At 43.1% G+C, this 17,364-nt stretch overlaps 1 protein-coding gene across 1 annotated transcript in view; it reads right to left on the bottom strand.

The window, feature by feature from the left end:
- Positions 1-1,864: 1,864 nt before the first annotated feature.
- Positions 1,865-17,364, bottom strand: part of SENP1 (SUMO specific peptidase 1) — a 35,358-nt gene continuing 19,858 nt past the window's right edge. The window contains exons 15-19 of the mRNA XM_055003133.1: positions 16,094-16,297; positions 14,387-14,466; positions 7,220-7,304; positions 6,236-6,331; positions 1,865-4,210 (exon numbers count right to left, since the gene is read on the bottom strand). Coding sequence (XP_054859108.1) covers positions 4,148-4,210; positions 6,236-6,331; positions 7,220-7,304; positions 14,387-14,466; positions 16,094-16,297 — 528 coding nt within the window. The 3' untranslated portion in view covers positions 1,865-4,147. The remainder of the gene's footprint in view (positions 4,211-6,235; positions 6,332-7,219; positions 7,305-14,386; positions 14,467-16,093; positions 16,298-17,364) is intronic.

The following is a 17,364-nucleotide window of genomic DNA, read 5'->3' as shown; positions in this document are numbered from 1 at the left end:
AGAATCAGGGTGATTCGGGATTTTTTCGGGTTTCATTAACCCGAACTGCACACCCCTACTCCTTTTTCCTGCTGTTGGGAAGAAAGGGCCTTGGAGCCTCCTTTCAGGAGCTTAAGTCTCACAACCTGCCTGCAAGAGTGCAGCAGCCCATTGTGTGAGAGCCACGGCTACAGGGAGTCTTCAAGTTTGTGTCCATTTAAATGTAGGATAAATAGTTCCCCTATTTAAGGAAAGGCGAGGAACGGGAATAAATGGAACATTGTCTCTTGAGCTCAAGGTACCTTTACAGATGTTGCTCTCTCTGTGTGTAGGTTAAAAATGCTAATAACTAGTTGCTTGTTGGTTGGTAAAACGTTCCTCGTGTCTAGGAATGGAGCTGCAAGGAAGAGTCAACATGACCTGAAAATCCCTAGCCAGCAAGATATAACAGCAAGATCAAAATAAATGCCAAATGCAGAGTGTTGGGGCTCCAGCACTTCCCGTGCTGAGATCTACCCCCTGCTGATGCGCTGCCTTGTTACGATGTCTCTATCCCACCAAATCTTTCCTTCTCTTATACATTATATCAGCTCAGCAAGGCTGGATGATTGTCATATAGGGCGCAGTTGAACACCGATAACGGAATCTGGCAACATAAAATGATCAAGATTTGGAACACCTTTGCTGTAAGAAAATGCTAATGGGCACATTCCAGGATTTATTTGAACAAGTATTCTACATTGAACCACACCTCAAGAGTCTAGTTCCTAAGACTGGACAAAAATTTGAATTCCATTCAGTCAGTATTAGTGCGTATTTAAAAAGTATAGAACAACTAACAGAGGCACCTCTGGAAAAAAAGGGACTTTCCACATTACCTACACCTGTAAAAGAAGAAAGAAGACAACATCTGTTATTCAGCATCATACAGAGTATCCTTGCTACTTATATTCACTTACTTTTTGGACTACTTTTGATTTGGAATCACTGGACTTATTGGACCTTACCTGTTGGATTGTTGACTGATGTTGTATGGTTACACAACAGCGGCTTGCCTTATGAAGATGTTTGCTCGACTATATTGAGTATACACCTTATATGTTTCCTTTCTGAAAATACATAGTAACTTTGGAATTTGATACTTTTGATGCACTTTATATTGATTTGGCTTTATTCCTTTCCCTCCCCATACAGTTTCTTTTATTCTGTTCACAGTTTAGCGTATTTAAAAAGTATGTCCAGCTACAGAAAAGGGAGATAGCAGCCCAATAGCAGCGTATACTGCAACTTGAAGCTTGACCCACTTCATTTTTTTTTCTTGAAAGAATACATGCCTAAGCTAGGCTAGGAACCTGCCATCGTAAGTTAGCTGCTGCCCCCTACCCACACCCAAGGTATGTGTGTGCCTGGAGCAAGCTTAGAGAATCTTCAAGTCAACTTCAACAGATTTATAAGGGAAGAACCAAGCAAGCAATTGATTAATCCGATTAGTTCAGTCTCTCCCTCTTCTGCATTCAACTGTAGGACAGAACTACATCTTTAGAAGTATTCGAAGGCTGCAGTCAAAAACAGCAACTCCTTGTCAAGTCCTTCCCTCCCCTTCTACAAGCTTTAGAATATCTCATCTGCGGATGTTATTTTTCCACCTCTGCAAGCCACTGATAAAGACCACGGGCAAGAAAACACTTGCCGGAACGAAATCAGATTAGAAGGCAAAAGGGAAAGGGGGCGAACTCAACACAGGGAAGCCATTTTTAGAATCAGGCCTACATTCTTTATAACACGGAGTTCTCTTCCCAGGACACAATAGTGAAAAAAGGGTGGGGAGTGGACAGCGCAGACCAAACTTAAGATTCTTTAGCATTTTTTCAACGGCTGTTTTTATTTAAGAATAACACATTACCAAAAAAAAAAAAAGTTTCAGGTTTTTAAATCATTACTTGCAGAAAAAACATAGGAAAAAAGGTTACCAAAGAGACTGGTATAAAAACACACAGACAGATCAAAAAAGATACAAACTTGTTTAGGAAGAACACAGTCGAGGGAAAGGCCAGGGGGAGATTGTACAAAACTATTGTTTACAGGTACAGAATATATAAAATGTTCCCTATCTGATGGCAAAAATACAAGTGGACATTTACTTACTCTTTAGAATTTTTAAAAAAGGGTACACCAAGAGGTAAATGTGTGTCGTGTGTTCTTGATAAGCAGCCCCGTAACCTTCTGACCCAAATTCCCGACTGCACCCTATCTTTGCTGACCAAGGGCAGAAGCAATTGCTAAGCACAGCGGCTGTGCAACACCCGTATGCTGCACGGGGGTTACATACGGGGGTTACATACAATGGTCTGCAGCACAGGGGGCAATGAGATTTACTTTTTTCTAGTGAGGTCCATGAGAGACCGACAATGATGTTCTCACCAGAGTAACATCCTTCTATCGTTGTTGACCTCAATGGACTGAGAGAGTGCTTACTGCAAGAGTCTCTCTCTCTCTCTCGTTAAACGAAAAGATATGCCGGAAAGAGAATCGAGGCATCTTGGGCTCTATCAAATGTCTGCCTGTTATATGTACACACAACGCTACCACTGGCAGCACAACTTACATACATTTCATACAGAACCTAGACGGATTCTATATGCTGTCCCGTTGACATCAGATGAGCCTCCATTAAAAGCAGGCTTGGAGAAGGAGGAAGTGGCCCTTCGCTCCACCATTTATGGCTAACCACAACAAAAAAAAGGGTGGGGGGAGGTTAGGCTCCCGATCCACATGGAGAATTTAATACAGTACGTACAATAGCTGCAAAGGCCAATATATATATTTGTTCACTGCACCAATGGGAAAGGCTTATAAATATATTTATGGTATAAAAAACAGTGTAACCAATAATTACAAAAAGAGCTTTAAACAAGTCATATTGTACCTAAATTCTACAAAGAGCTCGATGCTCAACCAACCTCCTTTGTCAGTCAAGCATCCAGTCAACCTATAGCTGCTTCATTTGCTTGCAAACCCCAGGATACGGGCCCTGTCCGGTACCTGGGATGTAATGCAATATTCAGTCTTTATTTCAGATTCTCCTTATGATTTCATTCACAGGCCAAGAAAACGGGAAAGGGAAAAGGGTGCGTGCTGGCTTTTATAGGGCTGACCCCCCCCCCCGCCTCCAGGCAAGGCCCCCAAGTGCTCTGGCCTTCTTCTCCCAGTCAGATTCCATTCATACCCTCTGCCTATGAGAGGTGCCTAAGAAGAAGCTTCTCTGGAGGCAAACATTTCACCATTCCGAGGGCAGCCGGCCATGGGCTTCCAGAGAGAAGAGTTAATCAACAATCCACTAGAACAGAACTGATCTTGAATTTTAGGAAGATTATTTGCTTGAACATCAGGAAAAAAGGGAAGGAGATGCCACAGTGGAAAGTGCAGCAAGGGATTTCTCGTGTGCTGGTGAGTCTATCAGAGCTTTCCATGAGCGAGCACTCCTCTTCCCACCTAGTCCTCACAGGCTTTAGAAACTAAAGAACAACTACGTCTTATGATTAATGTAGGGAAACCACTTGATCTATCCACAGCCAAACACATGACATGTTGGATGTAAAGCATGCGTGTGTGTTTGGGAAACATCAGATAATCAGGTCCCCAGACATGCGTACATCAGTGTTTAAATACACATGTACAAGTAATGCTTTAGGCTACAGAAAAAAATGCTGGTGTCTGCTGCAGCAGAGGTCATGTGCGGCACTGTTTTTACTGAATGCTGTGAAACTAGTTGATATTACGGCAGAAGCAATACGACCGCCCAAGTGCTTTTGTGCCCTCCCCACCTGAAAACTGAAGCTTGGCAGGTCTTAAAAGAATTTTGCTCAAATCGGCGGTTTTGAAAAGGGCACACAAGTAAAAAGAGAGAACTCTGTAAAAGTCAAAAGACGCGTTCCTCAGCATCTGTAAAAACAGGGTTTCAAAATGTAAAAAAAGGCAGGTGTGCCTCTGAAAGGGTTTCACAGCACACGGGTCCATGAAATGGAATTTTTTAAAAAAATCCACAGATATTTATTGTACAAGGTCTGGTAAGTGCCAGTGGGAATCCCAAGCAGTTTGTATCTGAGATGGCTGAGAAGGGTAAGAGGCCTGTTCCAGTCTCTGAAGAGTCCTGATGGTTGACATGAAATCACAACAGTTTGCGGTGGAGGATCTCCCAGACCGTCCGCTTCCGGAAATAAGGCATGTGTTGCTTTAAAAAAAAAAAAAGAAGAGTAGTAAATCAACATTTCTGAAACCGATGCCAGTGTCATAATTTAACACATGCTGGGACAGTGGGAAACATACTGACAGAGGTCAAGGCCTCGACCTTTATGTTAAAATTTTGATTTGGCAATTCCAGCCCCGCCACATTCTCAACTGTTACACATCCATTACTTGCGCAAAGTTTTAAGAGCAAAAATTCAACTGCACCAAGATGCCATTGACAGCATCATTTCTATACAGAATGGAATCGGGCTCTTGGTGCAATGAAAGCTGTATGTGTGTCTCTGGGCGTGTTACACTTGAAATGACTCTAAAGCGACAGAACAGATTAAGACTGTTGAAATACAAGACCACTATAGCTTGTGCCCATACAAAAAAATTACTGCTCTGTTCAAAAGGATGACAAGAAAGTTGAAAAAATGATTCTGATATCATAGAAGCAAGTGCTGACGAAGGGGTGGGTGGGTTATGCTCTTAGAATTACATTTGCTCTACAAGATACAACTTGCTTGCCAGTAGAGATGGGCATGAACTGAAATACGAACGAAAGTTTGGCACGAACCAGGCCAGTTCGTGGTTCGTGAACCGGTGATTCGTCAGAGCCCATTTCTGACAAACCGCCATGAACTTTAGGGCGGTTCGTTTGGTTCATTTTTCAGTTCGTCACTGCAGACAGCCTGGTGCCAATCAATCAGTTTCCTAGGCCATGGGGGTTGGGATTTCTGCAGACCTTCTGCTGACCCAGAAGTGGTGATTTGCTGGCCTGGAGGTGACGTTTTCACGAACCAAACAAGCTGGTTTGCGAACCGGGGCAGATCTGTGAAAATTCGTGAAATGTGATGAACCACGAACCGCATGGTTCTTTTATTCTTCTGGTTCGTGCCCATCTCTGACAGGATCATCAAGCCTATTCTGACTGCTTAAGAACAGGCTTAAGGGTCCTGCCATAGAGGCACAACTAGATGGATAAAGGAAAACTTTCCCTGCAGATTCTGTTAGATCTCTCAATAGTCTCTGACATTGCTCAATCATTTGTTTTGAACCACTTACATCACACTACAGAAATTAAAGGGGTATCCCTCTAATCGTTTTGTCGTTTTTTAAAAAAAATCTTGAGAATACATGGGATGCCAAGTCATTGGGAAGTCTAGTGAATGGAGTGGAGCTTACCTTATCAGATCAGGTGAAGAGCCCTAGGAGCACTTCCCCCACTTCTGGAGAAACACATCTGATTCTCCATGTGCAGTTGGGCAGCATACGCATACACAGCCTGTTCTGAGCCAGTTACACTGCTTACTGAATTGCATCCAGATTAAGTTCAGGGCGTTCGTTTTAGCCTGGCCATGGTGCCCCATATGTACCAATTCACCAACTATGACCAGGACAGCTGGCCCCACTAGCAATTCCACTGATTTGCCCTGGTAAGATCCAATTCTGGCAAGAATGGAGCTCTCTGGATGGCTGCTTCTTCATTCTATAACAACTTCCCTGATACAGTGCAGAAAGGCACATACATATCTTCTGTCTTTCTGTAAAGACTGCAAAAAGCGTTCATTTCAGTTGGTGTTTGGTGAATTTTGCCTACCCTGCAATTTGGTGATGTTTATGGTCTATTACAAAAATGTGCTATTTTATGCTGCCTTGTTTTTATCCTGTTTGATAAATCTTACTGAGCAACTGCTTTGAGAGTAGGAAAGGAGGTATAAGTATCTTTAACAAAACAAAACAAAAAGTCAATCCTTACTACGCAGTCTTATAGTAGAAGCATTTGTAATCTTCTTAATTCTTACTGGTTTTGCTTAGAAAACTGCTTGAAAAATCAACATCTTGGAACTAGAGTTGTACAACATAACCAGATCTATGGAAATGCCTTTAACCAGACTCTCCTTTCTTGGGTACAGAGTTGGTGTTTCCTTGATGCTTTAACTACAATTCCAATTAAAGTCAGAAAGGCACTACTGCAAAGGTATTATCCTGATTCACCAGTCACCACCCCAGTGGGCCAGCTCACCTGAGTGAAGCTGATTGGTTTGTCTTTGGTAATGTAGTCAGCATATTTGCAAGCAAACATCCCACAGTCGCTGCCGTTCATCTGTTGAGGGATCTCCTTTAAAGACAAACAAACCCAACTTTCTCTGTTTAGATGACAAAAACCTCATGTTAACTTTAATCAAATACTTGTGCTATAAACGGCTCCAAGTAATGAAAGGTTTAAGAAACCCAAAGAAGCCCCTCCAAATTCTTGGAATAGGGGCAATATGAAAGAGCAAGTCTTCTGAACGAATGGGAACAAACGACCTAGTATCATTCTGGTCAAGAAGATGGCTAGACTGGCAATAACAAGAAAAGATATAGAATAAGAGGCATGTGACAGGCTTCACATGTACAGAAGCCTCCAAGTGCTGGTACCCACTATCAGTTCCAACAGCTGCTACAGGTGCCACATTTTAGGCAAAGAGAAAACTACCACCCACTTGCCCTCCAGTAGTGCCTCGCTACTTCTACTTCAATAGTCATTCCTAGCTGTTTCATATATTATTCTGTCATGGGCTACTTTTCTCTTCTCCTCCTACTGCAGGCAAGCGCTTCCTCCTTTTCTTCTCTGCCAAAAGCAAGAAGGTGCTGCGTGCAGGCAAGTAGACAAACATTAACGGTAAGCTCTGTCTGCAAAGAGGGAATGGGAAGAAGACGCTCCAGTTGCTAGTGCTTGTAGCAGCCATTGAAACAATCTGTTGATTCGGGCTCTCGGAAGCGTCAGTATAACATGGAGTTTCAAATCACAAGCTACGCTGTCAGCCAGATCTAAGACACACAGTTCTTTCAAACTGTCAATCATGGTACATACAGGCCCAAACAGCTGCACAGAGATGGGCAATTGGGAAGAAAAGGGGCTTTCCTCATTTCCCTTAAAAGCAAGGATGCGCATGTAGGCTGCAATAAATCAGACGTTATTTTGGACCCTCTTCATGCAGCTGGCCAGATAAGGTCAACGTACCTGGCTTCTTTTACTCAGCAGCATCCAGCCATTGGTATCAAATTCCTTTCGCTTTTTGTCCAGGCTTTCTTGCTTTAGGTACTGCCTGCAGAAGTTAGGAAACAATGAGGGGGGGGGGGAAGTTTAGCAAGTAAGCAACAATTAAGTTAATTATTTCTAAGAACTCTCTTAATTTCAGAAATGCGTCTGCACAGCCCAGTTTAATAGTTGAGCTCAGCTTCAAAACATCCATCACAGAAGGTTGAAAGTCACCAAAAAAATATAATGGGAATCTCCTGATAAGAGGTTGACTGATAAGAACAAGTGGGCTCTCTGGCTACAAGGCTTCCTGCAAACTGAATTCTGTCAAGAATTTCTGTTCAGTTCTGTCCCCTGCACATACACGTTCTCAGATCAGATTCAACTTCCTTCCTGCATAATCTTTGGAACTCCCTCCACAAGGAGATTCGCCTGTCTCCCTCTGTCGTCGTCTTCCGCCAATGGGGTGAAGACTTTTCAGTTTTGTTTGGCATACTTCCAGTAACCTCTTACTGGCCCTCTTCCCTGGCTCCATACGTGTCTTTACATGTTGATATGTGTATATGTATTTTAAATGTAATTTTCATATTTTAATTATCTGTTGTTTGCTGCCTTGGGAACCTGATTTTTGAGTGGACAGGCGGTATATAAATATTTTAAATAAATAATCAAAGGCCACATCTGCACCACTGATTCTCCAACTGGTAGGTCACAAAGCAGATGGATAGTACAGTCCTGTACAGAGTTATTCCAGTCTAAGCCCAAGAATTTCAGTGCGTTTAGACTTGGGTAACTGCATAGGACTGCATTTAACGGGGTGGTGGTGGGGAGAGAGATACAGCAAGGAGAACCCTGGGCTAATATTCCTCCTGTACAGACTTGGCTAGTTGTGCAGGAGTGCACACACAGCACAAGGGTTTTGTTTTCAAGAAGAATTTATCAACTTCCAAGAAAGTGATATGGTGATTAAGAGCAATCTCAGGGCTTGAATACAAAGGTTCCATTGTGCCAAGGAGTATCTGTTGTGTTTACTCTAAAGCAGAAGCTAGAGGTAAGAAATAATCCACTTGGAGCAATTAATCTCCATCTAGGTTTAACAGGGTGTGAATACATATATATAGATTCAAAACATGCTGCTTCCCCTACCCAATCAGGATTCCCAATGCAACGAACATTAAAACACTGCGACCATAAGACAATTAAAATACAAATATATAAAGCATTTAAAGCAAATTAAAAAGAAACATATAAACACATTATCACTCCACAACACACATAACTCCAATGCTCTTTTTCACAGGTTACAATTCTTTAATCCAATGCTATACTTCATAGATTACAAATTACCAAATAGCCTATTTTCTACAGTTTTCTGTAACCCCTGCTCCTCTACAGCTTTACCTAAAAAAATGCGGTTCTAGAAAATCCACTTTGGGGTCAGGGAATAACTTTCCTCCAGGCCAGACTGGTCAGGATCCTAGAGGTTTTTTGGCCTTTATCTGGGCTTAGAACAGGGGTCACTGCGGTGGGAATGGGGGGAACTAGCTGTGAACTGCCTGTGTTGTGCAGGGGGTTGGACTAGATGACCTTTCAGGTACCTTCCAGTTCTATGTTTCTACTGTGATGCTCTGATTCTTGAGGGGGCCAGACAGGCCCTTTTCCCCATAGTATATCTTCTGGATACTGGTACACAAACCAGCTGAACAGCAGCTAGCTAAGCTAATGGTAAAATCCTGTGCAGAGATACTCCAGTCTAAACTCATTGACTTCAATGGACTTAGACTAGAGTAACTCTGCATAGGGTTGCACTGTAAATCTTTCTAAAAACTCAAAAGCAACAGAGGCATTTACTTGGCAATAAACCAGTTCCAATGGTTTGATGCGAAAATGTTGCGCCACACTTCTAAAGCAACCATTCAACTTCTGCTGGTACACATACTGCTGGCTGGAAGACCTATTTCCGGACATAATCCACCCCCCACCCAAGCCCCTACCTTACTCCAAAGAAATATAACCAATTCAGCCTGGTACACCTCTGATAAACAAATGCTTTATTTACACGTTGTGCAGTTTTCAGGTAATTTTTGCAGTTGACTCACGGCAACATGGATATCAGGATACATTTCAACAATACTTCCACACAGGGCTTGTACGCTTGTAACTATTTCTTCCCGTGACACACTACAAGATTCCACTATTGTAATCAGATTGTCACTGAAGTCAACCAAGAGGTCAAACTGGGTTGGGCTTTTCTGAAAAAGCCATACCACCAGTCCCATATACCCAAGAGCCCTTTGGACTGTGTTTTCTGAGAAGCAGATACTGCATCTCTCAACTCCCTAGAGCAAACCACTTTGAAAAAAAATCTGTTGATGAAAAAAAAAAGGGACTTAACAACCCACCAGACAGGCACGAACTGTTCAGCTGGCCTACCGTAGGATCTTGGGATCCAGAGCTCTGTTTTTAAACAATAAAATACATACTACACAGGGAGCTGAGTAAAACAGATTAATATACACAGGAAGGAAGATTATATAGTAAAGCCAAGTCTTCAGTTACAGCAACTCCAGAGTTTTCTCCAGCAATTCCACACGTTCCAGCATAGCGCTACACTCACGCAACGAGGGCGTCTTCCTGGCGCGATTTCTGACGTCATCACGCCTCGAGAGCGGCATCGTGGCGCGATGACTTCATAAATCATGCCAGGAAGACACCCTCATTGCATGAGTATAGAGTTATGCTGGGACGTGCGGAATCGCCCCTCCTCACAAATAAAGAGAACATCTAGGAGCAAGTCTAGTTGTGAGCACAGAGTATGGCAGTATACCGCCCCCTGCTCCCAAAGTTCCATACGGAACACACTGTCCACTTGCCAAAGCAATGGAACTTCTCTGCAAAACTGTCCCCGCTCCTTCCTTCTCAGGTCAGAGGTGAAACACAGGGAAGAAAAGTGAACCGGCTGGTTCTTGTAATGCCTGAAGCAGCTCCCACTCAACTAATACTGAACTGGCTAGACTTACACGATTTGCCTACAGGTTTGCTTTGGTGCCCCCCATCATCCAAACCAGGCTGAACATTTGGAAGGGAAGGGAGGGAGGTACATAATCAACAAGGCTGGGTCCCAATCAGGGGCTTCCAAGGAGCCAGAGTTTGCTGGCATATCAATGAGAAATCGACCTCCCTTCAGAGGCAGGATTTCAGCACCTTCTCTGGGAAAGGCTTCAGGGTAAATATTAACTGGGGGCTGTTATTTTCTATCTAGCTTCCACACAGGGCTTTTTTTCAGCTGGAACGCGGTGGAACGGAGTTCCGGAACCTCTTGAAAATGGTCACATGGCTGGTGGCCCCGCCCCCTGATCTCCAGACAGAGGCGCATTGGGCAATCTCAACTCCCCTCTGTCTGGAGATCAGGGGGCGGGGCCACCAGCCATGTGACCATTTTCTCCGAGGGCAACCCACTGAGTTTCACCACCTTTTTCCCAGAAAAAAAGCCCTGCTTCCACATAACCAGGTACACGTCGTATTCCAACATACCACGGCGGGAAGTGCCACAAAGAAGGCAAAGATACAAACACAACAAGCTGCCTTGCACAAAGCTAGGCCACCAGTTCCTCTAGCTCACAATGATCTACTTGGGACCTGCAGTGGGTCTCAGGCAGAGAAAGACCCTTCCCAACACTTGCTCCCTGAAACTTTTTCAGTATTCAAGATGAACGCCATTTCGACTTTGCATCAATGGTTTTTCAGAAGAAAGAGATGAATTTTTTAAAAAAATAAACAAAGCAAGCTGTGAGATTTACGGCAACCCCATAAATCGTTCCCTTTTCTAAAAAGGGGGCAGACAAATCATTCCAAACTCACCAAAATCAGGAAGCTCTAAAGATTGAAAGCATGAAAGGGTCACTAACCATGAATAGGACCTCCGTCCCCTCTTCCCGGTGTGATCCTCCCACTGCATTCAACCAATTAAAGCCTCCTGAAAGGAAATAGAAAGGGAAAAGCGATTACAGGAAGGGCGGCAACCATGAGCTGAAAGCCCGGAGTCCTTGCCTGTGGCCCTAGCCACCCAGCCAAACCTGCAGGTGTCCTAATTCTAACCACGCTGCCAACCAGCTGCAACAGATATCCCGAGGCTAAATCTGGATCTGCTTTGGCCTTCCTTATACCTTGGCATTGTTCCCGTAACTTTTGAGAACCACTGTGGATGACAAGCGGGACAGGAACAGTATATAAAAAAAACCCTAATGGCTGGACTGGTCAACTTGCTTCAGAGAACATATATCAACGTGAACTAGCACAAGTGGCAGAAGAGCCGTAACACCCACAGCTAAACTATTCCAATAATTAGTTTACAAAGCCTTCTACTGATTAAAAAAATCTTCTCCTGTGCGTACCTAAAATATTGGCAAGTCATTAACCCTCCCTTAGGTAGCTCAAACGAAAAGAGTCCAGTAGCACCTTTAAGACTAACCAACTTTACTGTAGCATAAGCTTTGGAGAATCACAGTTCTCTTTGTCAGATGCGTCATCTGATGGGAACAATGCTTTCCCCCATTCACTGTTATTAGAAGCCAAACTCTATGTCCGTACGCCATATTTAGAGTCAACGGGAAGGGAACAAATGTAAATAAGTTAAATGTGTCCTGAACGGAGTTGCTTTCTCCTCATTCTTGACTCTGCTGCAAATCAGTCATTTATAACATGCACAGTTAGCATTAGCAGCTGCTAATAAAGTTTCCTCCAATTCATTTTTTGTAATATATGCTATTGCAAAGTCCAATAGTTAAAACTGGTTATTTGGCTTCTTCTAAGTTATTTGCTGTATAGCAAATGAGTTCACTGTAAATTGACCTCTCTTGTTATCAATCCTGTTTTAATTGGGGGGGGGGGGGTTGCATATCGATTTGGACTATTTTAAGCGCACTATGTAGTTTGTGGGCATTACGATACATTTTATCATATGGATACCTTTTGTTTTATTTGGAATTGTGATATGTGTTAAAATAATAATGTGACTTACCAAAATCACTGAACTCGGACTTCTGCACCAGCATCTCATAGCAACATAAGCATATCCCTACTCGTGCTTAAGGCAGAACCTTTATGATGCATTTTATGGGGAGTTTAAGATAAAGAGGCACTAGCTAGCTTTTCCAGGGAAGCTGACAAGAAAACCGGGACACACTCAATGCAAAAAACACTAAGACATCCCAAACCTGTAACATCTGGAACACTTTATCCACCTGACACTCCATCTTAATGTTTCTGAATTAACCACCAAAAAAACCCCACCAAAATTTTGGCAATGTTCTGACACAGCACTGAGAACCCAATGATAAAGTCACCACTGAATGGCGCATGAATTTTTGGAAATGGGTATTTGTTAGTTTTCTTGGAGCTTGAGGTGATGTACTCCTGAACATCTTCATTTTAATTATTATCTACATTTATACCCTGCCCGGTTCTCCAATGGGAATCCAAAATGACTTACACTATTCTCCTCTCTTCCATGTTATCTTTAGCACAACCCCATAAGGTAGGTTAGGCCAAGAGGGTATGACTGGCCGAAGTTCACCCACCGAGATTCCATGGCAGAATGGGGATTCGAACCCAGGTACCCCCAGATCCTGGTCCGACACTTTAGCCGCTACACCACCTGCCGAGTATCATCTAGAAGCCGCGTGGGCTCAGTCCAAGTTGTGTGTAAAACTGAAGCTCGGGCCCTACGCCTTGCTTCTGCTTTGCTTCTATAGATTACACGGCACTCTTTCCAGATGGAAAACAAGCCTTGAAATGTTGACGCCCTTATTATGCTCAGAGGTCCATTTTGCTACTTCCAGGGCAGAGACAGAAACTCAAATGTCCAACCCCATGGACCTTTGTGACAGCCACTAGTGGAGCTCATTCTCTAGCGAGCGTGCTTTAGAGTGCTGAGCTTCAAGCCAATACCCTTCATGCTGATGGTGGCAAATGTTTGAGAAGGTTGATAGCAACATAGGGTCCCTCCTATTTCAAAACAGAGGAAGCGAAAACCAGTACATTGAAAAGGAGGACTGGCACATTAGCCCTTCACAGTACAGGAGGCTTCCTAAAAGAATTTTTTAGAACAGCCCAGGAATGGCAAGCTGGATCCTACCATGCACCAGTACAAGGAAATCTTCCTCTGAGATGAAATTTCTGCACTTAGGGGAAGGCTCTGCGCTCAACGGAGTGGATTAAGTAGTTTTCAACCAGGTAAATTTTGCTGGGGCTGCAGCAAAGGGGCATGAGTTCATTATCTGCACACTAAGTGCACTTAGGCCATGGATGTTTTCTTGTGTGTTCTTCTACCTGGTATATTTTACAGCCACCCGTATTCCAGTTCAGCCACGTCATGTGAGAACTACACTACTGTGACCACCTCTGAAATTTGCATTCGCTCTGCCAAGCCACAAAATGCAGATCTGTAGTGCAGTAAGATTCTCTAGTCTTTACGCAGGTTGAGCATGCAGTTGGGTGTGTGTTATGTGCCATCAAGTTTCCCCTGACCTATGGCGACCCCATGAAGGAAAGACCTCCAAAACGTCCTATAATTAACAGACTTGCTCAGATCCAGCAAACTGGAGGACGTGGCATCTTTTATTGAGTCCAGCCATCTCGTTTTAGGTCTTCCTCTTTTCCTACTGCCTTTTGCTTTTCCTAGCATTATTGACTTTTCCAGAGAATCCTGTCTTCTCATAATGTGACCAAAGTACAATAGCCTCAGTCAGATAGCATGCAGTTAGATAGCAGAAATTTTTGTCTCTGTCTACCACAACAAGCTGCCTTTGTGAAGGGCCATCCTAGAGCAGTAAGTGATCACTCTACGAAACTAACAGGCCTAAAGACAAGAAGTGATTATATTTTTATGGGGTCCCTCCTAAGGTTAAGGAGGGACCCGAGTCCTCTGAGCTTACCACAGCCCACTTATTTTTACTGACTTTTTTGGGGGAATGTCTTGGAAATCAAGATCTCTCTACATGTTAGGACAGCCAGAGCCCCATTTTCTTATCACTCTGTGCTCTTAGTCTCTCCAATTAGGAAGCCTGAATGCATGGGTTTTAGGCATAAATGGCTTGTAAGGTGCCTTCTACCCTTAAGACCCTATATAAAATATCCTGCAATACTCACAACAATATCTTGCAAGCTTCACTGTTCATTCCACCCATTGAATCAAAGTACGTAATCGTTTTTTTCCTGAAGTCTATGACCTAAGACAGAAAGAACGTATCATTAAGGCATCTACTCATGTGTTTTTCTCTACATTATACTTAAGCACTCGCACTTTGAATGGACCTGTGCCCTGTTTGGCCTGAAAAATGCACTTGATTATCTCTTTGTTGATATATTTTTCTACTGCATGGCTTCTGTTTTTCACTTCTTCTGAGCATACCAAGAGTGCAACCTGTTACCAGCCAGCCACACCTAGTATCCACTGAGCCAGCTAAACATTCTACAACAGATGCTGATAATAAGGCCTTAAGACCCCCTACCCCATATCCAACCTAAAAAAGTATTCGTGAGAACTCACACCATGTTATTTCGCTGGGTTTTAATAAAAGTTGTTCTATGGCTTGTTTTTGGATTTTGCTTCTTTATATAAGCCAGGGGTGGCCAAACTTGCTTAATGTAAGAGCCACACAGAATAAACATCAGATGTTTGAGAGCCGCAAGACAGGATGCATTTAAGTGACTTCAGATGAAGAGGCGGGACTGGAGGAGTGTCCTGAAAGTGACATCACAGGAAGGGATGGGGTTTTGGTGCAGTATGCTGGAAGTGACATCATTGGAAGGGGTGGAGCATAATATGTCTAAAAGAGCCACATGTGGCTCCCAAGCCGCAGTTTGGCCACCCCAATATAAGCGTTTCTATGATATATGCATATGATACATGTATCTCAGGCATACATTCAATGGGATGCTTACAGTGACGCCCAGACAACTTCTTAACATTAGGCTTGATTTTTACTTGCTGTATACCATTTTTAAAGGTCTGAAGAAGAAATCTAGAACCTTGGACTTCATCCTCAGGGACGGGTGAACAGTGTAAAAGAATTATCATCTACTGACTATCAGTAGCCATGGGTAGCCGGGAGAAGAGTCTGCCTAAAGTCTAGAATGCCCACCTATAAATTCTGCAGATGGCCCATGTTAAGAATCACAGGCCTAGGACAGAAGGAGTTTAACTCTCTTGGCCTGGGCATGAGGCCAGCCTGGAGTGTTCCCGGATTCACCTTTTTGTTTGAAAAACCAACAAGTGCTGTGGTCAGGAAGGGCTTTCTGTCAATTACATCTGTGTCAAAAACTCTTTTTTCCTTGACAACCTCACTACACTCTCAAAAAGAGTCCAGTAGCACCTTTAAAACTAACCAATTTTATTGTAGCATAAGCTTTCGAGAATCAAGTTCTCTTCGTCAGATGCATGGTACAGAAACTGGTCAAATATAGAAGAGGAGGGGGGAGGAGGGGAGGAGAGAGAAGATGCAATTGGGGGGGAGAGGGAGGAAGCAACCAAAACATTCCTTTGCATCCTCTTTGCATCCTCCCTCTCCCCCGCTAATTGCATCTTCTCTCTCCTAAAGTTTGGGAATACTTTAGATTCGAAGTCAAGCAATATGCAAAACAATAAGATTAATTCCAGACCAAATAGTTTGGTTCGGAGTCTATCCATTGTTACAGTCTTATTTTAGGCTTCACGTATTTTAACTGTGACTTTTATTTCTGATGTGGGTATAGGTTTTGTTATCTTCGTAAGTCATTTTCTGCAGTGAAGAAGTGGGAGACAAATGCTTCAACAAATATATATATATATATATCTATTTCAAAAAACATACTCACTGCTAAGCACCAATGGACACCAAGGTGAATAGGCACCAACAAGATATCTACAGAGAATATGTCCACTTTTTTAGTCCAACGTTTTACAGCTTGGTAACTGGCAGTTTTTAACTTGGTGAAGAAAAATGTGTTAAATGCGTGAACAGCAGGAAACCCTTTCAGTTTACTTCTTTCCATCAGCATATTCATGTAGAAATTGATGATCTGAGAGGGAGGAAAATACAGTTATTGGTAGACCGTTGGGAGGGAACTAGTAAATTTTCCAACTGTCCTTTTGCATGCATAGAAGAATACCTCTGCAGGAGTATACCGTATACCCTGCAGCTGTGGACAAGTTTACATCGGGACCACAAAGCGTAGCATCCAGACAAGAATAAAAGAACATGAAAGACACTGCAGACTTGGACAGCCTGAAAAATCAGCAGTGGCTGAACATAGCCTAACTCAAACAGGGCACAGTATCTTATTCCAGGACACCAAAATACTGGACAACACTTCCAACTACTTTGTCAGACTGCACAGGGAAGCCATTGAAATTCACAAGCATAAGCAAAACTTCAACAGGAAAGAAGAAACCTTAAGAATGAACCGAGCATGGTTGCCAGTTCTGAAAAACACCAGGCTAACAAAACATTCTATCCCCGACAATAGCCCTGCAGAGAAGATTAGCACATCAAGTACCAATCCATATGCAAAAGAACCTCCTCAGGATACAGTGAAGCCTCCCGCCATTAGCATTCCACACCCTGGGAAACTCTTACAGGATGACTCAGCTCAACCCCACCCCTCCTGAGTAGATACAAATGACCTACATCTTTTCCACACTGTGACACTGAGAGATCTCTGTCTTTTGGTGCTACACCTCTGAAGATGCCAGCCACAGCTGCTGGCGAAACGTCAGGAACTACAATGCCAAGACCACGGCAATACAGCCCGGAAAACCCACAACAACCACAGAAGAATATTTGTTTGAACAATTGCGCTGAGGCTGGGGTTCCGCATTACCGGCTATGCCAAACGTCTCTTCTAACAAAACCAGACATTAATATAATGTTACTTAAGCGTTAATTTAAGAGCTGTGAGCGCCAGGTAAACTTTTAAATGCTCTAAACGTTATGCATGTATTTGATTTGCAAAGTTTTAAGAATTTAAAACATGTCAGGCAATTTTGACAAGAGCCAGGAAGAAAGGGCAAGTGAACCAAGATAAGGGCTGGTACGGCATTAATAGCTACTAAAGCCAAAGTCTTGGATTTGACTCATGAAGCTGCC

The sequence above is a fragment of the Eublepharis macularius genome, chromosome 19, assembly GCF_028583425.1.
Source record: "Eublepharis macularius isolate TG4126 chromosome 19, MPM_Emac_v1.0, whole genome shotgun sequence".
Classification (NCBI taxonomy): Eukaryota; Metazoa; Chordata; class Lepidosauria; order Squamata; family Eublepharidae; genus Eublepharis; species Eublepharis macularius.
Note: the sequence above shows the minus strand (reverse complement) of the source record. Positions and strands in the feature narration are given on the sequence as shown.